The sequence below is a fragment of the Salvia miltiorrhiza genome, chromosome 6, assembly GCF_028751815.1.
Source record: "Salvia miltiorrhiza cultivar Shanhuang (shh) chromosome 6, IMPLAD_Smil_shh, whole genome shotgun sequence".
NCBI lineage: Eukaryota > Viridiplantae > Streptophyta > Magnoliopsida > Lamiales > Lamiaceae > Salvia > Salvia miltiorrhiza.
This window is the reverse complement of record NC_080392.1, coordinates 37,478,682-37,505,903: the sequence shown is the minus strand read 5'-3', so window position 1 is coordinate 37,505,903 and position 27,222 is coordinate 37,478,682. Positions and strand designations below refer to the sequence as shown.

The window sequence follows — 27,222 nt, the reverse complement described above, 5'->3', positions numbered from 1 at the left end:
AATATCAATCATGAATAACAACACATGATAAGAAAATAAATTGCTATACAAAGGAATGTACAACTAACTACAATTTGTAAGAGATATTGATCTCATCTACCACCACGAGACCCACAATTTTTGCATCATCCATCACATTTCACCTGCCCTTCAACGCTTCACGAAAGCTGAGCCGCTTGAATCGCCTTAGCCGAGCCACATCATTTTCTAGACTATATTAATATTCAGTGTCACATCAGAAAAATATTTTTGTAGTAGTGTAAAAATAGGATCAAATATTTGCCACGATTCCCTCAAAAAATAAAAAAAAATAAAAATAAAAATAAAAAAAAAGACGTTTTCTCTTGCACCAAAATACACCAAGTATCAAATTTATTAGAAACAAATAGGCCGTGACCAACGATTCCCTCAAAGTTAAAATAAAAATTGGAGGTTTTCTCTTATACCGAAATGCACCAAACATCAAATTTCTTAGAAACAAATAGGCTGTGACCAGCTGATGTCTGCAGTTAGTCTATTTTTATCATGTATCTTAGTTTGGTAATTTTAAATCAGGTTACATTCAGGAAAATGAATAACCTTTCAATTATGCTTCTTTTTTAACTCAAAATTCAAAATGCCCACTATTTACAATATGCGACATGTTAAATATATAGTGCGGTATCGTCACACAGTTGATCAACACGATAATGCATTATTCGATCAGATTATATGTTATTTCGTTGAAGAATAATACATGTATTATTTCGTTGGATAATTAACCGACAAAATGACGACGAAGCACATGTAAGAGGATAAGATGCTTAACCTTCAATTAGTAAGTCATCGCGACAGAATAAAGTTATTTTTTTAAAAAGGAAAAAAAAAAACTAAAACTTTCAAATAAAGTTAAAAACAAATAGTATTTGTAATACAATTATCATATTTAATTAATTATGTTATACCGATAAAAATATTGACCGATGAAATCGAAACATCTACAACATGAGATATTTTGTTATTAAATCGATCCGTCAAAGCATTTTTTGTTAAATATTGGACAATGTATGCATAAATTAAATTATAATTTTGTTGTGAAATGTATATTTACAATAAATTAACAATATGATTTACAATCAATTATTCATAACTCATTTTTTTACTATGCTCTAATATTAATATTTTAAATAATTAAATACACTTTAATGATTTAACGCAATTATAATAAATAGAACCATACATATAACCAAATAAAATTAATTTAATTTAATAACAAATAATAATTTTGATGTTATCAGTTATCAATTAATATAAATGTATGGTGTTTTGTTATATTAAAGTTCCTAATAGTATAAGAAGAATTTATTAGATCTATTTAATTTTTAAAATATTAAATACATAATTTACATAATCATTACTATTTTTTTTTCAAAATGTATGTAGGGCACAATAGGATTGTAAATTAATCGAATCAAGTCGAATATCGTGATTTTGTATTTATATTTGAATACTAATCGAATCAAATATTTATCGAATACGAATTATTTGATTAGTTTACAATCAAAATAACGAAGCACGGTTTGTAGTGGAAGAATGAAATTAATTTAAAATTTTAATTTTATAAATTCTGAAGTTTTAATTACTTTTCAAATTGTGAAGAATGACTTTAAGAGCATCCGCAATGGACTTACTTGATAGCCTACTTGATAGTGGAGGACCACATTGAGTAAGTAGTGCTGCATTGGGGTTACTTGATAGCCTACTTGATAACATTAGTTTTGATTTTTATATTTTTCATTTAATTTTAATTGCTCAAATTTAAATAACACAATTTATTTCAAATTTAAATTGCATTAATTTTAAAATTCTAAATATTACATAAAACTTTAAGAAAATAAAAACAATTTGTAAAAATTAACTACTCTGGTCCTAGAGGTCCGAAACGTGCCCAAATGTGCTCCATCAAATCATTTCGAAGCTGAGCATGTAGATGTCTATCTCGGAGAATTGTATCCCTTCGCACATATTCCTCGAAGGACACCGGTGTTTGTGGAGCACTCTCCGTCGAAGCATTGCTAGACGCCCCGTCATCATCTCTCCAGTTGAGAGCCGCTTCACCTTCGTGCTCCACAATCATGTTGTGGAGAATGATGCAACACAACATGATGTCCTTAAGGTGCTCTACGTACCAATTGCGCGCCGGACTTCGAATGATTCCCCACCAAGCTTGAAGGACTCCGAAGGCGCGTTCGACATCCTTCCGTGCCGATTCTTGCATCTTCTTGAACCTTGCCTCCTTCGGATTGGTTGCCATTGATGGACTCTTGACGAAGCAACGCCACTTCGGATATATGCCGTCACACAAATAGTAGCCCATCCGGTATTCGCGCTGGTTGGCATGAAAGACCACCGACGCCGCAGTTCCTTCTAACACATCGGAGAAGAGAGGTGACTGATTCAGCACATTGATGTCGTTGTTCAAACCAGCGACGCCGAAGAAGGCGTGCCAAATCCACAAATCGTGGGATGCAACAGCCTCCAATATCAAGGTGGGCTCTCCCTGATCCCCGCGTATGTAGGCGCTGTGCCACCCCTTTGGGCAGTTCTTCCACGCCCAATGCATGCAGTCTAAGCTCCCGAGTATCCCGGGGAAACCGTGTCGCGCCTCGTGCATATGAATGAGGCGTTGGACGTCAATTGGCGTTGGACGGCGCAGGTAATAGGCTCCAAAAGCCCGGATGACCGCCTTGCAGAACTTCTTGAGGCATACACGCCCGGTTGAGTCGGCCACTTTGAGATACTCATCGAAAACATCCGCACTAACCCTGGTGGCTAATTGGCGGATAGCCGACGTGCATTTCTGTGAAGGAGAAAGAGAGTCTCGACCGATTGCATCAGTGCTCATATGGAAGAAAATATCTTCACCTTGAACAACCTCGACGATGCGCAAGAACAACTCCTTCTGCATGCGAAAACGACGCCGGAAAAAAGTAGGACCGTACGTTGGATTATCGATGAAGTAGTCTTGCATAAAACGTACATGGGCCTCTTCACGATCACGGTGGACGTATGATCGGAGACGTTTGACACGCGCCGGCTCTGGCGCCGGTGGGGAGCAGTATGGAGCAAGCATTTGTTTCTGCAACTCTACCAACTCCATGAACGTTTCAGCTATTTCGTCGGAATCAGGCGAAGAATCATGTTGGGGTGACGCCATTTTTGGAAGAACAAAGATGATATTTTGCAAGAAAATTTGAAGGAGGAAGAAGGAGTGAGTTGTGATGAATGAGGGAGGGAGAATTATTATTTATGAAGAGAAAAGAAGGAAAAAAAAAGCTAAAAGAGCCGTTGGAAAAAAAAATCAAAAAAGCCATTTAAAAAGCCTTTGAATTTTTTTTAATTGAGGCGCGTGCACAGCACGCGCCGCTCGAGTAGCCCTCTCCCCCCCCCCCGCAACGCCCCTACACGATGGCAACGCTCTACTCGAGTAAGCCATCGAGTAGAGCGTTGCGGATGCTCTAATGCATGTATATTATGATTATTGGCATTTTCCCTTTTTAGAAATGTCAATTATTATATAATACAATAATTCTTTTATTATAGGGTAAATATCATATTAAACCTTGAACTATTCCCGCTTTATCAAAAATACCCTCAAAGTTTCGAAATGCTCTCTAAACCCTCAAAGTATCAGAATTTTATCAAATATATCCCGCATCTATTTTCCGGTCACCAGAAACGTGATGTGGCTCGCCGGATGACAGTGTAATTTAAATTCTATTTTTTTTAATTCATGTCATTTTATATTCTATTTTTTAAATCTACGTCATCCATATCTCCTTCTCTCTGCGTTTCCTCTCTCACTCTCTCTACCGTCTCTCTGTGTGTCCAAAGCTCTCTCTCTTTTTGTCTTCAAAATTCACAAAATCAAACACATCCAATCAACAACCGAAAATCACAAAATGAGAAGCCGCAGTTTCTCCCAACTCATGCTCATCCCCTCTTTCTCATCCAAACTACACTCAATTTCACCTCTTCCCCAAAACGAAATTCAAATTTCTCACTTCTAAACCCTAATTGACATGGTGAAATGAAGCAGCAGCAACCTTCCTCTTTCTCCGCCGCCGCTTTGGAGGTTGTTCGAGAAGCTTCCTCTTCCTCCTCCTGCAAACCCTGATACGCCGTGCGCAAGCGTAGGTGGGGGAGATCCAGATCGTCGACTTCCTTCCTCCGCCGCTCCATGACCCCCGCCGAGATCCAGGTCGCCGCTGCCCGCTTTGCCGATGCGGCCGCTGGCGTCAAGACCTTGGGTCGGGTCAACGATCTCGACTCCCAATCGGACTCGCTCTCCTCGTCGGAGGCGCTGCAGCACGCTGAGTCGCCGTGCCCGTCGGTCTCCGACGGGGCGGCGCAGAGGGATACCTATATTACTAATATACCTCTGGATAATGACTTCTTGGACCAATTTTTGACCCTGGGCACCGAGAATAGCATTTCAGATTAAGAACAGAGAAATAGAAAGCTTTGGAGAGAGAGAGGGGAAGAGAGAGAGAGGGGGAGAGAGACGCTAGAGAGAGGGGAGAATATGGATGACATGGATTTAAAAAATAAATATAAAATGACATGAATTAAAAAAATATATTACACTGTGTCATCCGGCGAGCCACGTCATGTTTCTGGTGACCGGAAAATTGATGCGGGATATATTTGATAAAATTCTGATACTTTGAGGGTTTAGAGAGCATTTCGAAACGTTCAGGGTATCTTTGATAAAATGGAAATAGTTCAAGGTTTAATATGATATTTACCCTTTATTATATATCTTTTATAATATTATACTTCTTATATATATATATATATATATATATATATATATATATAATATTTGTGAATATAAAATTAAATCCATCCAAGAAAGTGATGAATCCATCGTAAATTTACAATCCAAGGATGAAAAATAGTTCATAATTTATTTTAGTCACACACACACACACACACACACATATATATATATATATATATATATATATAATATTTTTAAATATTTAATCAGGTATGTACGAGTATCGAATTGAATATCATAATTTTATATTTGTATTCGAATACTAATTGTATCGAGTCAAATATCTATATTATGATTGTTGAAAGAAACATAATTATTTATTTTTATTCTTATACCTAATTTAATTATTTTATGATTGTTGAAAGAAACAAACTTCAAACATAATTAATAAATATCGTTTTTAATTTTTAAATATAAATTTAAAGAAGATTATGGAGAAAATTAGATCAGGGGTATAATTGTAACTTTATAAAATTAAAAAAATCGGTCCAATTCAATAAAATAATTAAACCGGTTGTAATCTCAAAAACCAGAAATTGTGTCTAGACAACTGTTGTTGTCTAGATAGCTTTATTGTATTTTTTAACTATGTATCTGAACCGACTAAAATTTTCGAGCGAGCCGTCAATGATGAATTGATATAAGCTGAAAAGCCGCTGAGGTGCTTTTTACATGACGGCCCGCTTATTTTTCCAACTGAAACCTATTCCATAAATCTTCTACTTCATTTTTTTTTTTTAATTTTTCAAATTTGATTTTGCCATAAAGAATTTCTGCAGAGCTCGAGCTAGCTCGCGAGCTGCAATAATGGGGATTGTGAGGCAGGAGGCGACGCAGAAGGCGGAGCTCGAGGAATTCCGCCGTATGCTGCTATCGTGCGCCGCGGTGAACCGGCGGAAGGAAGGCGACGGGCTAGGCGGCGGCAGGGACAGCGCCTTGCCCGCGCGCGGCGGCGACGTATTGGACAGGATGGTCTGCGTCACCAGCGGCGTATCCTATCTCGGCATCGCTATAGTGAACCAGCTCCTAGTCAACGGTTACTCTGTTCGAATCATCGTCGATAATGAAGGTCGGTTGTTGTCTCTTAATGTTCAATCTGTGGTTGGTAGTAGCATTTTTTTCGAGTGATCGGATTTAGTAAAGATTCCGTATACGAATTCATCAATCTCGATTCTCGATTCAGATTTTTGCTTACAATCATTTATGGATTAGTGATCGGTTTTATTGAGTGTTTGGTTTAACAATGGAAATGAATCATTAGTAAGGGATTCCCTTTCTTTTGCTTCCGCTCTATTTTGAGGGATAACAAATTGGATGATTGGATTATCCTCAAGTAAAGGTAATGGTTAATTCATTACCCAAACCAAACATTAAGCAATGGATTCAATTAATTGAATTCCTTTCCAACCTCTAAAAACATCCAAACGTGGGCTTAGAATGCTAGCTATTCCAACTCAAAAGGAAAAGAAAAAAAGCAGACTGCTATTCAGTATTCACTCATTTTGCATCTCTTGTTTGGTTTCATGAGATACTAACAGCATTAAAATCGGAAATGCAGAGGATGTTGAGAAGCTGAGGGAGATGGAAACTTCCGGTGAAATGAGGTTGAACAACAGCATAGTTGAAGTTGTGATGGCCAAGCTCACTGAGGTCGAAAGCCTAACTGAAGCGTTTGATGGTTGCCGTGGCGTCTTCCACACTGCTGCATTCGTGGACCCGGCCGGGCTGTCCGGCTACTCCGTGAGTATTGAATTTTTGCTTCTCTCTCATTTATGTTTCAAGAAAAAGAATCCCAGCAGTTCATGTGAAAAGTCATAATTGTGTTCAATGTGATCACCCTTTCAGCCTTTCTGTGGAATTGGTTTGGTACACTTGTTTCTCATTCATGAAGGACAAGTAGTCTAATTAAGCTGATCTCATTAATCTCGTGTTTCAAAATAGTCAGTGATGTTGATTTGCAACTGAAATTAGGCAAATCATTTAATTACAATCTGTTTAATTAGTTCAAGAATCTGGTCCACCTTAATTTGCACATACTTATGCTTTTTTAGGTAAACTGAGTTTTCTGGTGAAATGGTGCAGGCAACTCTTCTACCTACTAAGCTATGTTATCGGAAACATGTTATCTTGAAAAAGAATATACTATGATGTTGTAACTGTTGCAGCTTCGTTTAGCTGTGGTTTAACTAACTAACTACATTCTATTGTGTAGAAAGCCATGGCTGAGATTGAAGTTAATACGAGCAAGAACGTGGCGAGGGCCTGTGGGCTTTCTCCTTCTGTTAGACATTGCGTGCTCACGTCATCTCTCTTGGCCTGCATTTGGCACGACTGCTCTAGTGATGAGGCTCCACGCCTCATTGACCACAAGTGCTGGAGTGACGAGGCTATATGCGTAAACAAAAAGGTATGGATCACTAGAGTGGTTGCGTAATCAGTCTAGAATCAATCCTGATCTTTCTTTCTCCCTCTAATCGACAGCTCTGGTATGCGCTCGGGAAGCTGAGGGCAGAGAAGGCCGCGTGGGAGATTGCTAAAGCCAATGGCGTGAAGCTGACTGCCATTTGCCCCGGGCTCATCACCGGCTCGGATTTCTACCGGAGAAATCCAACATCGACTATTGCATACCTTAAAGGAGTCCAAGAAATGTACGTATACGGCTTGCTGGCAACAGTAAGCATCGACACACTAGCCAAGGCACATGTGCGCGTCTTCGAAGAGATGAAGAAGACAGCCCCCGGCAGGTACATTTGCTTCGACAAAGTGATAGAAAGAGGAGACGAGGTCGAGACGCTGGCTGCTGAGACGGGAATAAGCGCGGCCCTAGTAACGGGGGGCGCCTCGTCTAGCAGCCGGCCTCGGTTTGAGCTGTCGAACGCGAAGCTTAGGCAGCTCATGTTGAGACCGCGCCGTTGTGAGAATGAATGATGAGATAGGGTTATAAATCAAATTTTGCTGTATCATTTGAAGAGCTTTATGTGGTCTTGGTGTATAGTGTATGTACGTATTACGAATGTGGTGAATTAGTGTAACACGATGGAACATTGTAGTTCAAATAAAAAGATAATTATAGCTTATGATCCGACTTTTGAAGAGTTAAAAAATGGTTTAATCTTCAAAATATTTGTTAAAAGTCTATATAAAGATACCCACTTTTGATAATGTGTATGTCAAAAATATCCATTTTGATATTGTCCGATTGAATATTAATACAGAATCCAAGTGGATAATACATTATTATCCGACTAGATAATTTATTATCCTATTGGATAATGCATTATCTGAAGAGATAATGCACTTTTCTATGTTTAACAATCACACAATTAACAAAAATTTAAATAAATTCAGTACTTTTTTTTTTGGGTTAATAGCCAGAAAATACACGAACTATTTTGAGATTTGCATATTGCACATGACCTTCAAAATTAGCCCCAGAATACATGACTTTTCAATTTAATCGCAATTTGCACCCGCGTTGACTAACACTTTGATCGGTGGTGACGTGGCCGCCGGATTTTGTTGACGTGGACGATTTTCCGATATAGTAAAACGACGTCGTTTTGTCAAGCTCTTTTAAATTAAAAAATAAATAAAAAAAAGGAAAAATCCTTTTGTTCCGTCGACCACCGCATCTCCGCCCACCTCTCTCATCACTCCAAGTCTCCAACGCCACCTTCTTCCCCAGCCAACCGCGAAAAGCGCGGCCTTAATTTCAGACGCCGAGCAACTCCACCGCCACTACTGCTCCGGCTGCCCGTCGACCACCGCGTCTCCGCCCACCTCTCTAATCACTCCAAGTCTCCAACGCCACCTTCTTCCCCAGCCAACCGCGAAAGGCGCGACCTTAATTTCAGACGCCGAGCAACTCCACCGCCACTACTGCTCCGGCTGCTGTACTACGACCACCGCGCTCCTCCAATCGCGCCGCCGAGATTCACCACCCTCTCTTACTTCACAATTTTAAGATTTTCGGGCTAGGGCACATCAGATCTGTGCTTGATACTATCACCATCGGACCCCCAAATCAGGGGGGAGGGAGGCTGAGGTGGGCGCCGGTTTGCTGCTGCGTCGACGTCGGAGTTGTAGGCGGGGGGGAAAAGGGGTTAGGGTTTCTTCCGATGGAGAGGAAGATGCTCGAAGGGGCGTTGGAGATTTCTTTTATTTCTTTGATTTTGATGTTTGATTTCTTCGATTCAAATGGATGGTGGTGGTAGTTATTTGGAAATCTGGAGATCTGGAGGTAAGGCGGCGCAACAACTTCTCCGGCGCCATCCCCATCTTCCTCTCGCCCCGCCTCGCCGGAAACAAGAAGAAGGTCGCCGGAAAGCAAGGATTGTTTTTTTTAATTCTTTAAAATATCAAAACGACGTCGTTTTTCCCACGTGGCTTGCCAGTGTGTAAAAAAAGCCACGTGGCTGTCCATGTCATCGTCGGTCAAACTTAAGAGTTGCCGGAATTTTCGCCGTGTGCAATTTGCGATTAAATTGAAAAGTCATGTATTCTGGGGCTAATTTTGAAGGTGATGTGCAATATGCAAATCTCAAAATAGTGTGTGTATTTTCCGGCTATTAACCCTTTTTTTTATCAAAATGGATATTTTTAACATACTAGTATTACTTATTAAAATAGGCAATTTTAATTTCCAGCATTCTAAATGTGGCACAAGAGTAAATACCTGGAACGAATATATACTTGTCTGGTTGGAAAGCCTGCGGTTTGGGATGTAGTATTACTTTTTCTTTGAAAGTATTATTTTCAATGCATTAATTTTATGATTTTAACATGAATTCTCAATTTTGGCAATAATAGAAAAATTTGTTTGCATTCGGTCATCGAAGTTCGAAGCGTAAATTACAACGATAAATTTTTTAATGTGACGTAAGTAATGTCATCTCTACGTGGGCTTCAGTAGATATAAATGGAAAGGCCCATTTTTAGCAGCCCATTACTGCATAGAGATGGCTATCTGCCCACTTAAAAGGTTGGAGTTGAAGGCATTTGAGAAGCCCATTTGAAATGATGGCCAATTGCTAAACGAAAAATAAACTTAGCGCTAAGAAATTAAAGCATTTAAATAAAATTTATATTAAAATAAATATCAATTTATTATAAATCTATCTAATTTAAAATGATGGTCAATCGAAGAGATTTGAGAAGGGGTGATTCTATTCGTCCCCATTTCTCCCATTTTACTCTTTGTAGCCTCTTACCTAATAAAATAATAAAAAATATTTATAAATATACTATTTTACCCCATAACCCCCCAAAAAATGATAGATTTATATAGCCTTCAAAATCTATATATTATATAAAATAACAGTTTAACGGATACTTTTTAGGGCCATATTTTCTCTCTTCCATGTTCTCTCCATTTAATCTTAAATTTTCTCATATTTTCTCTTTCACGTTCTCATCTTAAATTTTCTCTTCATCTTCATTCGTAAAACACATTGAATTCTCTTCACTATATATCAAATTAACTTTCTCTTGCTCCTCAATCGAAGAATTAATGAAAAACAACAATTTCTTTTCAATTGTTCAAAACCCAACCACCCATCATTCCTGCAAAAGAAAACCTTAAATCGTTTAACCGCATCTCTATTCTTCTATTCTTTTTCTGATTAGCCAGAAATCAAAGTAGGGGAAGAAAAGGAAAAACAGATCTAAAAAATCACATCTTTAAATGAGAACCAAAACGAGAAATGGAGAAGAACTTTTTAATGATAAAAGATCTATATTTGAGTTTCACTGTTCACATATGCAAATCACCCTATGAGATTTCTGGAAATTGCAATTTGAACACTAATATTTATATAAATTATAAAAGGGAATATAATTGGGTGATGAATCATAGAAGACGAAGCAACAGTTAATTACAGAAAAAGAAAACGGTGAAGTCTGACCTGAAAATTGCAAAAGAAAATGGAGAAGAAGAAAACAAAGAAAAAATACGTGAATTGCAGAAAAAAGGCGCTGAGATTTGCAGATAAAAATGGAGAAAAAGCAGCTACTCTTTAAACTTCAGTTGGCTGCTGTTGTTCGACCGGAGAAGGTGGACAGAAAGAATGACGTTGAAAGTCTCCAATTTGAAGGAGGAAGTGACACATGGAGAAGGGATCTAAGTTTTGGCGTGATTTGGGAGAAGAGAGAGACGATGGAGGTGAGATATACAAGAGGGGGAGGAAGAGAATGGCGTATGGAGGGCATATGAGAGGAAGAGAGAATTGGGCTGATGATTTAAGGCCCTCATAATGAGAGTTTGGATAATGGTATCAAAATAAAGGTGTTAGGCTTAAAAAAAAAACATTTTGGGCCATAGAGTTAAATATTTATATTTTTATGAATATAGAATTAAATTATGTATATTCTCTAAAGAAAAGAATTAAATTATGTATATGCATAAAAAATATTCATATACATATACCGGTTAACTATATTTAATTAGTGATAGAAATTTAGAATTCTAATAGTTGAAAATTTTGTGCTTTCATATTAATGTTCTTTATTGAGTAATTAATGTAGATTATTTTATTTTTTAAGAAAAATAATTTGTATTTACTTATGTTCTGGCTATATTTAATAGTATTTATTTTTTATTAATTTAATATATCATTTAATTTTAATGTAAAGCTATGCTCGCCGTGCATAATATCACTAACTTTGCCCGAAATTTATTTTTCTCACGATTTTTAAAAATTTCATTTTTTATCAAATAATTTGACATTTGTTCAATTTCCTCACGATTTTTTTTTCCCTCAAATTGAAATCGACGTGGCGCTGATGTGGCTCACCGGTACACGCTATTCCGGTAAAGAAACGTTGCATTCGATTGGATTAATTGCATAATTTCATATAATATTACGAACTTTGCTCGAAATTCATTTTCTCCACGATCTTTAAAAATTCCATTTTTTATCAAATACTTTGACATTTGTTCATTTTCCCCACCATTTTTTTTTCTCATTATTGTTGTATTGTTGAGCTCATATTGTGAACTTGCAAATGATCAAGTCCAATTAGCATAAAACATCTAGAAAAAAGTTTGGCTATGTGTGCCTTTTTTAGTAGAAAGTTCTGCAAACTCCTATGTTGCAAACTCAATCTGCCACAAAGAAAAATAGCAGAAGATGATTCTCCTTGACTAAAAAATCGATGCACTAAATTTCAATCTGCAAACTCCTATGTTGCAATCAATAACAATTTTTTGTCATTCTCCTTAAGCTCAATGAATTATTCAACGTCCACTCCAAACAAAACCCAGCAAAATGAAAGCACTAAAAAGAAGAGACGAACTAAAAATCTACTGAAAATCCTAGAAATCCAAACTAACAACATAATCTTACTTTGAAAATTAGCAATATTGCTATAGACCTCTCTAACTTCACAGTCTTACTTTGCATATATGAAATATAATCATTAAATCATAACAGAAACTAAACTCTTCACAACATAAACAGAATCATTCCCAAACTCTTCAAGAAATTAAGCACTAATTTGGAAAACTGGAAACAGGAAGCACTGGCACCAACAATCGACGCACTGGTTCGAAAGACTGGAAATAGAAAGCAATCGGCGCCAGCAATCAGCAAGCAATCGCGCCACTGGTTTGAAATCGGCGAGTAATCTGGAGAGGAACTCTTCGACAGAGGTGGTGGGAAGGAAAGGAAGCGTTTTTTTCTAGCACCAAAAGCAATATATTTCCTTTTGTCTGAAAAAAAAAATGAGAAATTAAAAAAAATTAGAGTTTTTTTTTATTATTATTTAGTATGTGTAATTTAAAATTCATATATATTCCACATCAATGTTATGTGTAAAATTAAATCCACATCACTGCTATGTCATTTTTTCGGTCATCGGAAAAGAAAATCGTGGGGAAATTGAACAAATGTCAAAGTGTTTGATAAAAAAAATGGAATTTTTAAAGATCGTGGGGAAAATGAATTTCGGACAAAGTTCGTAATATTATATGCAATTAACCTTCTTTTTTTTTTACCTCCAATCTTGTTTTCTCGATTGCTTCTTCTTCAAATGGTGGATTAGATGGAAATGGAAGAGTAAAGTGTGGAATGGAGGCTAGGGTTTGAGATAGATGATCAAGAACTCTTTGAAAGTGTTTGAAGAAAGTATTTATAGTATTGGGTAATAAATAAAGAGAGAAGAGCTGGAAATCAGAAAAGAAAAAAAAAAGAAGAAGAAATAAACATGTTTTTCTGAAAATAGGGACATCGTCAGTTGTCGGACCAGCGACCACTAGCCCACTCGTTGCACACATCCGAGAAAACAACTCTCAACAACGGTCGACGTAATGGATGTTGGCTCACCTGCTGAGTACTGCATGTGTTGCTCATTCTGTCTCATTATTTCTTGTTCGAATTCTAAATTATTTTTTTCTATATTTTTATATCGAACTCCTCTTTAATATTATGCAATTTTCCTACAAATTCTAAAAAATACAGTAAAGTTTCAAATCCAAATCTAAATCAAAGGAATGTAAAAACCATGTTACATACATATCATCAAATTTAAATCATATTTAAAGGAGATCAAGAAGACATACTTCCTCTAAGAATTTCAAAAAAAAAAAAAAATTAAAACACATTCAAGAAGCATTTAAAGAGAAAATTTAAATTGCCTAAACAAAAGAGAAAAATTAAATAACCATATAAAGATGATAACTTATGCACAAATACATCTCAATCCCAAAATTTTGAATTTATACACATTTTTATTCTTTATTAAATTAAATACATAAATTTTGTGTCCAAAATTATTTAATTATGATCTGCATCAAAAATTTAGGCGCTAAAAATCTCACATGGTATTGGTATCACCCGTAAAATAGCGTGATACTCGTCAGATTAGGGGGTAAATCCTGCGTGAGGTGGAGATATGAAATTATTTACAACACGAATCTAGAAATGTAAGATTTGTACTTGAAAAAAATAAATTAAAATTACAATATAGTTAAATCTCGTCAATTTCATATCGCAAAAATTGCTTCGCTGCAGTCAAGATTCACAAGCCTTTATAATATGATTACAAAAGAGAATAAGGTTATTAAAAGTACACATTCATCCACGCACACAACACACACACACACACATATATATACACACTGTATGTTTCAATATCTCTCTCTCACACACTGCAGTCTGCACAAGCTAGAATTGGTGAATGGCGATACAATATAATCATCTAACATGAGATGATAAACGCCAAAATCTCTGTTGCTAGCTTCCCAAACGTAAATCAAACGCTTCTCTGAAATAAATCGTAGTGATCCGATTATTTTTTTGTAAATCTACTTCTACGCTTAGCTTACCCCTGCGGCTAACCTCCGACGAAATACTTGCGATTTTTGAGGTATGTCTGATTTTGTATTTTCAATTCATTCTCAATCTGCCATTGATTTTCTGATTCTATCGCATTTTAGGCGGTTTATTTATTCCTTGATACTGAATCAGTTTTGAAACAAGCATTATAATGTGATTAGAGTCAAATTAATTTCGTTGATTGTGAAGCTTATCTGCCATTGATTTTCTGATCTATTGCATTTTAGGTGGTTTATTTATTCCTTGATAATCAGTTTTGAAACGAGCATTATAATGTGATTTGAGTAAAATTAATTTCGTTGATTGTGAAGCTTCTGGTCATAAAAAGTTGAAAATCATTAAAATAAAAGAGTAGTTCGAAGAGTCAGGCTAATAAGGAGATTTGTTTCCCCACTCTTCCTTTTCTGTTTATGAGCATTAATTAATACACTGGATATATAAAAGCGTAAACGCATTAGACCTTTTTATGGACTTTGAAAAAGTATTAGGGCTTCGAGATTGCATTATTTAATGCAAGTATTCTGCATTTAGAGCTTGTTCTAATAATTTTACATTATTTTATTTTTTTTCCTCTTCTCTTAATTGGTGAATCCTTAGTGATAAGTTATTAGTATTATAAACAATTATTATTATATTGATGTCCGTATGTTGGCCAAGCGATAAGGACCTAAGGCCAAAGGTTTTGGGTTCGAGTCCCCTATGTATTGAAGTTTGAAGGACTCTTGAAAAAGTTTTCTTATCTTCTGTTCAAGGAATTAGGAATCAGTGCCCAAAATATATATAAATAAATAAGAAATAATTTAAACTTGTTTAACAAAATTCGAGACTTCTAAAATTTTATAACTGGTAGTATATTTCTAATTGTTAGTTTTTTAAAGTTTTAGCAATTTGAAAGATTGATTTTATTAGTGTTGGAATAAATAAAGCTGTCTAGTTAAGGCTGGAACAAAAAAAATCATACTCCAAAAATAAATAAAGCTGTCTAGTCCCTTTTCGCTCTTACTGAATGCATTATCCATTCACTTACTGAAAAATTTATTAATTAACTCTCGTATTTGAGTTTTTTGTCATGTGATCTCTAAATTTATTTGTTCATTGATTTATTAACTATTGAGGCCTAAGCTATATGTTCAAATTTATTGTGACACAGTTTTTAAATTTAATTATTAAATTATCCAAAAAAACTATTAAATATATTTTAATGGTAAAATAGTTTTGGAATTAGAGCATCAACATAACAATTTCAGTCATTTAATTTACACCCTAAGCTCATAACATTTTTCTTTGAGGTCCTAAATTAACAGATCAAATTTGTGGAATTGGATTAACTTGCCAAAATATGAACACTGAATTTAGGAGAACATTTAAATAAAACAGATAATATATTTTACGTCATTCTTAGCTTGCTAAGAAAACCAGGATTCACTACCGCAAAATACTTCAGTTATAAATATTTGCATGCAGTGGTGGAACCAAACTTTTGACTCAGGTGTTCAATTTTATTAATTAATGATTAAATAAAAACAAAAAATAAAAAATCAAATTAAATTAAAGTAAAAATAAATAATCATTAACATAATAATATCATTTAAATTACCAAAAATACCTTTCAAAATGACTTTCAAGTTCCTACAAAGTAACTTCAAAAAACTAAATGGATAAAACTTTGCAATATGAGGTTGCTTTTAATATCAATTCGAAAAATAAATTTCTAAGATCCAAACATGATATGCATAAATTAATCATGTGTTCACTTTATCAAAACGACGATTCAATTTTAAAGTTTGCTTGTCAACCATAGTGTAAAATAGCTCAACTCAATAACAGTAAAAGATATAATTATATTTTCTATTTTTTATAATATATTTATAAAATTATGAAAATATCCCTATTTTTTTTTAAATCTCAGGGTCAGTGACCCCTGCCCACCCCCAGCTCCGCCCTTTGTTTGCATGATTCGGTTGGATTATTAAACCGTCAACATTATTTCAAAGTCTCAATTTTCTGTGACTCATATTTATATCTCTCACTTTTTTTATTTTATTTCCTTAATAATACAGCTGAAGAAGTTGTAAAAAGAAAATAGAGATAAAAATAAAAAATTGGGAGTGAAGAAGTGGCCAGCCGAGCACGAACAAGGCAAGATTTAACTATAGGTAACACCCCATGTGAAATCCCCATGCTTTTCTTTGGAAGTTGTTTTATTTTATTTCAATTCTATTATTATATATGTTGAATATTGTAACATTTGGATTTAAATTTAACGTTTGATTCCTCTCGCATTTTTTCAAAGGTTGAAACTCAGATGCCTTTAAACCAATTTCCCAAAAAATAACTAGTTTGCCCAGAGCTAAAAAAGATAAATTAAATAACAAAACAAGGTTAAAATATGTACTAATATTTACTATTTCCTCCACATTCCTTTATTTTGGGTGTGTTTGCTTTGAGGTATAAGAGAGGGATAAGCTACATTTATCACATTATACTTGTTTGCTTTTATGTATATAAAAAAAAATGGATAATTTTATACCTAAGAGAGGGTGGTATAATTTTATATCACCTTATAAAGAGTGGATATATAAATATATTATCCTTCAAATCAAACAGATATAACTAGGGCTGGGAATCGGGTCGGGATCGGGTACCCTACTCGAAAAAATCGGGTACCCGACCCCGAATAAGGTCCGAAAACGATACCCGACCCCGAACCCGATTTGTAAATCGGGTACCCTAATACCCTAAATTACCCGGTCAAATTGCCAATTTCCAAAGTCAAACTGTAAATTCGGGTAAATCGGGTATTCGGGTACCCGAATTACCCAATTTGGCTTAATAGGGTATTCGGGTACCCTAATACCCGATTTAAAAAAAAAAAAAAAAACGAAAAGTATAGAAAAATGCGCACAACCAAACACACCCTCTATATATTTTAGGCTAAATTAACAAAAGCAAAGAAGTTTGTTAATAGAAAACACAATTGCACAAAACAGTAACCAAACATCCATTGCTAAAAGATAAAAACTAGGAATCAAACATCCATTGCTAAAAGATAAAAACTAGGAATCAAACATCCATTACTTAAAGATAAAAACTAGGAATTCAGAAGACCAAATATTTCGATACAAGCCAAGCCAAAAATATAACAGTCAGCTTAACTGGTAATTCTAACAAATTCGATGCAGCAAATTTTACCAAGAATAGGAAATCGTCAAATCGAAATTCTAACAAGTCCTCTCTAACCACATTGACATCAATGACAAGGAAATGAATTCGAAATCTGTATAAAAAAAAAAAAAGAAGAAGAAGAAGAAGAAGAAAAAGAAGAAGAAGAAGAAGAAGAAGCTCATCTGTCCTCGGAGCTCGGAGGCAGCACAGCTGCTGCGGAGAGACAAGCTCGGCGGCGAACGGCGGGGCGACTGCTGACTGGGCGAGGGTCGCGGTGGGAGTCGCGGCCTCGTGGGACTGGGGAGGCTGGGATGACTGGCTCTTAAATATGAACGACGGCGAGGCCGAGCAGACGAGGGGCGCCGCCTCCCACGCCGGAGATGGGAACGATTTCTGGAGACTGGAGTGGGGCGGCCGGGCGGGAGTGCAGAGTTAGGGCTGGGACGATTTGGGGAGGGAGGAAATCAAATCAAAACAAATGGGAACAGGGGGTGAGGTATACGGTAGTGCAGAGTTTAGACTTTAGTTTTAATTTTAATTTTTAAATTTCATATTTAATTTAATTAAATAATTTAAAATTTATTAATTAAAATATCGGGTATTTCAGGTTTACCCGATACCCGATTTTTTCACACCCTAAATACCCGACCCCGACCCCGATCCCGAATTTTTCGGGTATAGGGTACCCGATACCCGATTTTTTCGGGTCGGGTATCGGGTACCCGATTACCCGATCCCGAAATTCCCACCCCTAAATATAACAAATGTGTCCTCTACTTTAAGTGATAAGTTTATACCTCATTATATTATCCCTCTGTTTAGAGGGATAAAAAGCAAACAACACCCTAATGGTAATTATCATGTTAAATCCCAACTTATCTCCATATTATCAGTTATATCTTGAACTATTAATACTATTTTGATAAATTATGAACTGTAAATTTTATATCAATTGTGTCATTCATCTACTCCCTCCGTCCCAATAAACATGGCAACATTTGTTTCGGCACGGATATTAAGAAAATTGAGTGTTATGTTTTAATTGAATTGGGCCCATCAAATTATTGAGTTAATTAAAGAGTTAATGAGATATGGTCCATATTCCACTTGTCACTGCACCTTCTGGCTGCCGGCGATGGCAGCGCCGGCGTCGGCGACGGCGACACCGGCGGTCTTCAAAATAACCAAAAAAACACCTTGTCGCTGAGAATCGCATCGGCAACAATCAAAAACCAAAAAATCAATCCAATTTTTCTCAATCAAACCAGAAAATCAATTTTCCTCAATCAAACCACAAAATCAATCCAATCAAAAATCAAAAGAACCAGAAAATTAAACCCACCCCTTGTCACTGAGAATCGCATGACCGACGACTGGCCTCACTGTAACGACCCGACTTCTCCACGGCAAGAAGAAATAGGAAAATAATTGAAGAACTTAATTGAGCTGAATAAACTTGACAATTTACCCGTTAATTCGGGTATGCATATCTAAAGAGATAAGATAAAAGGAGATAAAATGAAAGGCATTAAGAGATGCTAATCAAATGACAATATTCGAAATCAGGATCGCATAAGTTTAGTTTCGTGACTCCGATCACAATCAATGATAGCTTCATTAAAAGAAATATGGGTTAAGAGTTAGCCCAACAAGACAATATTATACCACACAATAGAAATTCTCAATTTAGGGGATGGAGGACGAGGTGACAAGATAGTTATTAGCGGAAGCAAAAGACATCGTGGAACCCTAGCCTCAGCTCAGCCTCGTCTGCACCAACTGATCAACCTGAAAACATTTGAAAATAATTTGGGTTGAGTACTAATGTACTCAGTGGGCACAAGTTTCTGAAATATTTTATGAAGTAATCGAAGCAGTTTATCCAATATCACAATCATGACTTAGAAGGTTTTAAAACGGAAATCCACTTCTAAGCATGACAAAACTTTTCTTCATTAAGTGGCGCGCCATGTACGTTCGATTGTTACTCACTTTCGCCCCACATTCACTGATCTCGGGACACACCCAGTCAGATCCAAAAATCTGTTATTGATCTCGGGACGCACCCGGTCAGAATCAATAGTCTTAACTGTGCTCCGGATAACCTCCTGTCAAGCACCGTGCTCCGGATAACCTCCTGTCAAGCACCCACCCTTATAACGTTCTAATCTGTTAGTGCACGATGGCGATCAACCCATCGAGCCACTAACCTTGTGTACACAATCCTCATTTAGCGTGTTAGGCCAAATGAGAATCTCGATCGATTCTTAAGTGAGCCTTAAACAATTACAGAACGCACATAAAAACATTTATATTGGATAAACAGATAATTTTCATGAAATATCAGAGCATATATAACTCAAGATACATTGTATGTAAAATAAAACCCACCTGAATAGGCAAAGTCTGTAGTTTAATCGTAAACCTGTCACAGGAAAGCAGTGCTAATCCTCCTGGTCCTCAAAAGCCTACAAGAAATCTACTCTTAATAGGTCTCTTGGTGTTATTCTAACTTCTAAATAAAAAGGGGAAAATCACTAACTATTGATACACTTCACCCGAATTAATAATCTCTTTAAGTGAATCCGTAAATTTTAAATATATAATTAATGACAAATTTAAAACTTATAAAATAATTTATAATTTTATTAAAATATAAAAACTCAATCTTATAAGAAAAATAATAAAACTAGTTAAGGCACTTCAGACTCATTTAAAGAAAGAATTAAAGCCCAAGACAATACAATACAAAAGACTTGTTCAATTTAAATGAGCCCAAGTAAATTAAATGAATAGAGCCCATCAGATAGAAGAAATCAGCCCAATCAAATGATAAAAAAAAAAAAAAAAAATCAGCCCAATAAACTAAATAAAAGTGAGCCCAAAATAATAGCTAACAATTAAAGAAAATTTGAACTAAAAGAAAACAAAGCTTCTTTTCTCTCTCCTCACACCCACTCTCGGCTCCCCCTCTCCTTCTCTCTCATTTTCCTCCTTTCTCCCTCAAAACCGCTGCCCCTCTCTCTCTTGGCCGGACGGCCATCGGCTTCTGCCGCCGCCGCTCCAAGTCCGGCGGAATCATCGCCGCACACCACCTCCGGTCTTCCCTCTCTCACCACCTCCCATCCGTCTCTCTCTCTCTCTCTAAAACCACCACCTCTTCTCTTCTCCCTCCATAGATCCGCCGCCGCCTGCTCCAACCCCGGCGAGAATCGCCAGATCCGAGGCCTCCCTCACTCATCGCCTTCCCTCGCATTTCCGGCAGCGGACGGCCAAGAAGGGCGGCCGCCGCTGCTGCTCCGTTCACGCCGCGATAGCGGCGCTTGGCCTTCGGCCGTGCCGCCCCAGCCACGCCCACGACGCCGCCTCGCTCCGTCTCCATCTGTCTTGGCCGTGGGTGGCCGGCGGGCTGCTGCAACGCATGCAGCGCCGGCAGCCGCGGCCTTGACAGCTCGCACCCGTCTCCCTCTCGTCTCTCACACTCAACAAGGCAACGAAAAGAAAAATCTCAGATTTGGAAAGATTTGATTTTTGGGCAGTTTGAGTTTCTGAAATTTCTTAAAAAAATAATGCTCTTGTTCTCAGTTCTTGCTTTTATTCATTAGGTCCTTCCGTAAAGTCTAGGATTGAGAGAGATACAAATCTGTTACAAGGTAAGTAAAGGGAAATACATGGTGTAGTAAAGATTTGGGAGATGCTGAACCTTGTACAGGAGCTCTCCTTGTACATGCTCTATTTGGGTATTTCTGTAACAGGAAGAAAAGAAATGGGTATAGATGATTATGTATGTGAAAAAGATAAAAGAAAGGTTGTTTGAACAAAAACCTCTTTACACGAATTTAGAACCTTGGTTTCTCCTTCCCTTCTTTTTTGTTTATGCGTTGGTTGCTTCCTACTGCATCTGCTGCTGATTGAATGAGTAAAAGAATGTGGAGAAAATGGAGAAATTGATTTAACGGTGGGGTGGGGTAATTTAAAGAGGTGAATGGGTTAATGTGGGTAAAACTTGGCTGCATGTAGGCCAAATGTCACAAATGGTTGTAGAAGAATATCTTGGAAAAGAAAAGAATTCCTGCAGGATCACTTGTCAAGATTTGAAGATAAAATAAAAGATTTGATGTTGGAGGATTCTTGAGAAAAGAATAGATGTTTCATCTCACTCACGTAGGCAGAAAAATTATTAATCTAATTTGGGCTCATAAAATAAAGGTTTTCATATGTTGGGCTTAATGCCCCAAAATAAATAAATAAGTAAATCAACCCAAAGCTTTTAAATATATAACTATATATATTGGGCCTTAGACTCAGTGTAATAAATAAATAAATATAATAATAAGAATAGATTATAGATACTTGAATAAATAAAATGATTTTTTTTTGTAATAATATTTCTCATATAATTTAGTAATGTCTCAAAATTTTGATTGATCAAACTAAATATATTGTATATAAATCTATATCAATCCCCTTGATATAATATAATTATAAAATATCGGACGTGTATCAATAGCATACTTAATTATTGGTTTTCTATATTTCTTATGAAAATGTCGGGATGTCACATACCACCCTCCTTAAAAAAAATTTCGTCCTCGAAATTTACAAGCCGTAGCAATCTAACTCGGGTTTTGAGCTTACAACTTTTCTTCTAGTTCTCACTTCGTTTTTTTCTACACCATGGTGGTGCCAAAGTACTAACCAAGGGATTTTGCTCGTTTCTTAAAACTTGGATCTTTCGATCAAGCATCGGGATTGGCTTATCTCCATAGTTCAGGTGTTGGGCTAGAACTACTTCATCCTGCTTTACTACGCGCTTTGGATCAAACACGTACTTTCGTAATTGTAAAACGTAAAACACATTGTGTACGTCCTAAATGCTAGGTGGCGGTGCCAACATATCAACTATGAGTCCCACTCTACCTAGGGTCTCGAAAGGTCCTACATAGCGGGGTCGCAATTTATCTCTACTTCTAAAACGAATAATTCCTTTTGTGGAAATTTTGAGAAAGAGTCGATCCTCAACATCGAATTCTAATTCAGTGCATTGTATCTTATGATTAGCAATTTCTAAATTGAGTAAGGCGAAGTCACGATTCAGTTCCCTCTGTTGGGTGGTGAAATACCCTAACTTGGCTCTCGTCTTTCGATTTAAGGAGTCATCTACTACATTCGCTTTTCTTAGGTGGTAACTGATGGTGCAATCGTAATCCTTTACTAATTCGAGCCATCTTCGTTATCTCATGTTCCAAATCCATTTTGCTCGAAGAGGTACTTCAATTCTTATGATCTGTGAAGATCACACACTTAACTCCATAAAAGTAGTGTCCCCAAATCTTCAGCTTGTACACGACGGCCGTGAGCTTTGAGTCATGAGTCGGGTAGTTCAGCTCATGGGGCTTTAGTTGACGAGACGCGTATGCTATCACTTTCTGATTTTGCATCAACATGCAACCTAGTCCTAACTTTGAGGCATAATGCCAACACCACAAATCCTTCATTTTCTTCTGGTATTGCTAACACCGGGGCAGTAGTCAGCCTTGTCTTGAGTTCCTAAAAATTTTGTTCACAAGCTTCGGACCAAAAGTACTTGATTCTCTTTCTCAAAAGCTAAGTCATTGGCCCAGCCAATTTTTAAGAATCCCTCAATGAATCTTTTGTAGTAGCCCGCTAGACCGAGGAAACTTCTTATCTAATTAACGTTTGATGGTGCCTTCCATTCCTTGACTGCTTCGACCTTGGCAGGGTCCACTTTGATTTCTTCAGTCGACATGATGTGACTGAGAAACATCACTTCTCCTAACCAAAACTTACACTTGCTGAATTTGGCGAGGAGTCTCTCATCCTGCAACGTCTCGAGTACGATGCGCAAGTGTTCTTCGTGTTGTTCTTCAGTCTTAGAGTTGATGGGGATGTCCTCAATGAACACTAAGACGAAACTATCGAGATACTGATGGGACACTTTATTCATTAGATCCATGAAAATGACTGGGGCATTTGTTAATCCAAAAGCATCACTGTGAACTTGTAATATCCGTAACGCGTTTGAAATGTTGTCTTAGAAATGTCTTCCCCTTTCATCTTGAACTGATGGTAACCAGAGTTTAGGTCAATCTTGGAAAAGACGCCAGCTCCTTTCAGCTGATCAAGCAGGTCACCTATCCTTGAAAGAGGATATCTATTCTTTATTGCGAGCATATTTAGTTTCTTATAATCGATACCTATTCTTATTGAACCATCTTTCTTCTCGACGATAGGATCGGTGCTCCCCACAGTGAAACGCTAGGCGGTATGAAACCTAGGTATAGCAATCCTTGCAGTTGCACTCTCAATTCTTGTAGCTCCGGTGGGGCCATTCTATACGGCACTTTCGACACTGGAGCTGCTCCAGGTTCTAGGTCAATTGTAAGTTCTAGTTGTCGGTCTGGTGGCAAACCGAGCAATTATTCGAGAAAAACATATTTGAAATCTCGAACCACTGGAACTTCTTCGATTATTTTCCTCTGATTCTGGTTCTCCTGTCAAACTGACTAAGAAAAGTCTGACATTCTCCTTTCCTCATTAGCTTGGTAGCAATGACTCGGTCGTGTGAGCTCCGCTCAGTGTTTGTGCATAGGTGAGACCTCCATTACTTGCTAGGGAAATTGATATCTCATGGCGCAGTCCGTTCCTGAACTTCTCCGCACGTTTCTCATAATTATAAATAGAAGTGGTGCATATCGTATCAGTTGGTTGAAAGTCCTTTCATACTCAGTCAGCGTTCCAGCCCTCTGCCTCTGGTTCCATAACTCATTCTATTTTCTCTGCCGGTAACATCCCAGTGTATACTTCTCATATAACTCTGCCAAAAGTAATCCCCGGTGAAATTCTCCCATTGCTTTGATCCATTTCTCGGCATTCATAGGATCGTCTAAACCGTCAAACCTAGGTGGCTTCTCTTTGCAAAATCCTTTCATTACTAAATGGTCTGGTGCTATTTGTGGTGCAACCTCATCAGGGGTAGTTCCTCGTCGTTGTCCACGCTAACTTATTGCCATATCCATTGTGTATTTAAAGGTTCAATTGGTTATACGACCTAACAGTACCGTGTGTGAATCAATCATAAGATTGGCGTGTTATGAGAAAGCAAATTTGAACAACACGCATCAGGTATGAATAAATTACTTATATATTTGCCTCAAAAGAGGACTTTCATAATATTCAAAATAATAGTGCATCTCAAAAAGGGTTCTTTTGATTAACACGATTGAATAATGACGGATCTAGATTAATCATAATAACTAGGCGTGTTATGGGGAAGAAAATTTTGAATAACACGCACTAAAGTATGAGCAATATACTTATATATATTATATGCCAAAAAAAAAAGACTTGTATTATAATGAATGTAATTGTACTCCAACGGTTTCTTTGGAATACATTAGCATAATATGAGAATTTATTAAAAGAATTGAGGTTCTAGGTAAGGTCTGAGTTAGATGTAGAAGAGTTCGACCTTACAATCAAAAGGTTTAGTGATTATGTCAAAAGAAATGTGATTCCACACAACTGGTACCACCACTAATCTAATAACATATGAAGTCAATTGCTCTCTCGTGAATTTCTTGTGATAGCTTCCTCAATATTGTTCTCATGATCTTCTTACGACGTCAATGGCCTTGGCTTGGTGCTCTTGGTCAGCTGCGGAAAATCGTTGATCACAATTCTTGGGCATGTGTTGGTTGTCCCTATATTCCATTCATTAGAAAGGTGCCGCACGAGCCTCGTTGATGATTCGATATCTAATACTCTTCCATTGCGCGCATTTATTCAAAACACGAAAATCTCCCAAAATTCCTTGAAGAAAACTTCTAGGTTCTTGATGTAGTCATGGAACTTCTCGTCATATTGTTTTTGCAAGTACATTGGTGTCTAATGCTTGCAGAATTTCTCGCCTTGTTTGTCCGTCTAAAAAGAAAGACCAATGACATTCAAACAGAAATAACGCAAGGCTAGATCTAACCAAGTTTCTCTGTTTTATAAGCATCATAGGTATTCTGAGAGCATTCTATGTTCATCAAGGTTCTATTCTTCGTCATTCTAAAATTCTCTAGGCAAAAGTATAGTTCATATGGATTGAAATTCTATCATAGCATTAGCTAGAGCACCTCTAACTATGAGGCAAGTCATACTCTTATAAGTTCATAATTTTGTTGACTATTGAGTCAACCTACTTATAACTATCAGGTCAAAAAGGTCATAAATAACTGAGGTCAACAAATAAGGTCACTTATGCCATCTGAAATATTACTCAACATGCATGAAGTTAAAAATCATAACATATCTTTAATCATAAACGATTCATAGAATCAAAACATAAGCAACAAATCTTTTCTCTTTCAAACATGCTTATGTGAGCTCAAAGAGACTCGTCATAATATACTTGTTCTGGAAATAGATCATGTGGGCTCGGGGAGTCCCATCATGATTACATACTTTGCTTCTTGTAAGGACTCGTTGGTCCAAAAATCACACTTTTCTTTCTTTGCATAAAAATTATCTCCTTACATATGTGCAATCATTCAAGCATTTCACAAGATAATCTTTTGCGCGCACTTTCTTGGAACAAAATCATTTATTTGAAAATTTTGAAAGCGTACCTTTGTTGATCAAGCAGTGAGACGGTGAGCTGAGGGTTGCAGGAACACTTAGAAGTCTAGAGGTACTATTCTAGACTCGAAATAATTCAACTAGCGATAATCAGAGACACGAAAGAAAACTTATGCTCTGATACCACTTGTAACGACCCGACTTCTCCACGGCAAGAAGAAATAGGAAAATAATTGAAGAACTTAATTGAGCTGAATAAACTTGACAATTTACCCGTTAATTCGGGTATGCATATCTAAAGAGATAAGATGAAAGGAGATAAAATGAAAGGCATTAAGAGATGCTAATCAAATGACAATATTCGAAATCAGGATCGCATAAGTTTAGTTTCGTGACTCCGATCACAATCAATGATAGCTTAATTAAAAGAAATATGGGTTAAGAGTTAGCCCAACAAGACAATATTATACCACACAATAGAAATTCTCAATTTAGGGGATGGAGGACGAGGTGACAAGATAGTTATTAGCGGAAGCAAAAGACATCGTGGAACCCTAGCCTCAGCTCAGCCTCGTCTGCACCAACTGATCAACCTGAAAACATTTGAAAATAATTTGGGTTGAGTACTAATGTACTCAGTGGGCACAAGTTTCTGAAATATTTTATGAAGTAATCGAAGCAGTTTATCCAATATCACAATCATGACTTAGAAGGTTTTAAAACGGAAATCCACTTCTAAGCATGACAAAACTTTTCTTCATTAAGTGGCGCGCCATGTACGTTCGATTGTTACTCACTTTCGCCCCACATTCACTGATCTCGGGACACACCCAGTCAGATCCAAAAATCTGTTATTGATCTCGGGACGCACCCGGTCAGAATCAATAGTCTTAACTGTGCTCCGGATAACCTCCTGTCAAGCACCGTGCTCCGGATAACCTCCTGTCAAGCACCCACCCTTATAACGTTCTAATCTGTTAGTGCACGATGGCGATCAACCCATCGAGCCACTAACCTTGTGTACACAATCCTCATTTAGCGTGTTAGGCCAAATGAGAATCTCGATCGATTCTTAAGTGAGCCTTAAACAATTACAGAACGCACATAAAAACATTTATATTGGATAAACAGATAATTTTCATGAAATATCAGAGCATATATAACTCAAGATACATTGTATGTAAAATAAAACCCACCTGAATAGGCAAAGTCTGTAGTTTAATCGTAAACCTGTCACAGGAAAGCAGTGCTAATCCTCCTGGTCCTCAAAAGCCTACAAGAAATCTACTCTTAATAGGTCTCTTGGTGTTATTCTAA

At 36.9% G+C, this 27,222-nt stretch overlaps 1 protein-coding gene and 2 long non-coding RNA genes across 6 annotated transcripts in view; 2 read left to right on the top strand and 1 right to left on the bottom strand.

Annotated features, from left to right (window-relative positions):
• The first annotated feature begins 5,356 nt into the window (after positions 1 to 5,356).
• Positions 5,357 to 7,899, top strand: LOC130989415 (cinnamoyl-CoA reductase-like SNL6). Its single transcript, XM_057913414.1, has 4 exons — positions 5,357 to 5,891; positions 6,381 to 6,562; positions 7,035 to 7,229; positions 7,304 to 7,899. Exons 1-4 carry the CDS (start codon positions 5,630 to 5,632, stop codon positions 7,748 to 7,750), a joined length of 1,086 nt encoding a protein of 361 aa, XP_057769397.1. The 5' UTR covers positions 5,357 to 5,629; the 3' UTR covers positions 7,751 to 7,899.
• A 6,002-nt stretch (positions 7,900 to 13,901) lies between these two features.
• The window catches only part of LOC130989462 (uncharacterized), a 34,950-nt gene continuing 21,629 nt past the window's right edge, over positions 13,902 to 27,222 (top strand). For 2 of the 4 annotated variants that reach the window (XR_009090610.1, XR_009090611.1), the window contains exons 1-2: positions 13,902 to 14,185; positions 16,215 to 16,310. This is a non-coding gene — a long non-coding RNA (uncharacterized LOC130989462). The remainder of the gene's footprint in view (positions 14,186 to 16,214; positions 16,311 to 27,222) is intronic. The other 2 variants (XR_009090609.1, XR_009090608.1) reach the window with 2 other exon arrangements.
• On the bottom strand, positions 20,003 to 21,531 carry LOC130989466 (uncharacterized). Its single transcript, XR_009090615.1, has 2 exons — positions 21,145 to 21,531; positions 20,003 to 21,065 (listed from the first exon to the last, which is right to left on the bottom strand). It is a non-coding gene; the product is annotated as an uncharacterized LOC130989466 (long non-coding RNA).

Excerpts from the sequence above, each read along its gene's own strand:
- LOC130989415 (XM_057913414.1), top strand. The coding sequence starts at position 5,630 with ATGGGGATTGTGAGGCAGGAGGCGACGCAGAAGGCGGAGCTCGAGGAA. Across the intron at positions 5,892-6,380 it reads AATCATCGTCGATAATGAAG|AGGATGTTGAGAAGCTGAGG; the intron begins GTCGGTTGTTGT and ends TCGGAAATGCAG. Across the intron at positions 7,230-7,303 it reads CTATATGCGTAAACAAAAAG|CTCTGGTATGCGCTCGGGAA; the intron begins GTATGGATCACT and ends TCTAATCGACAG.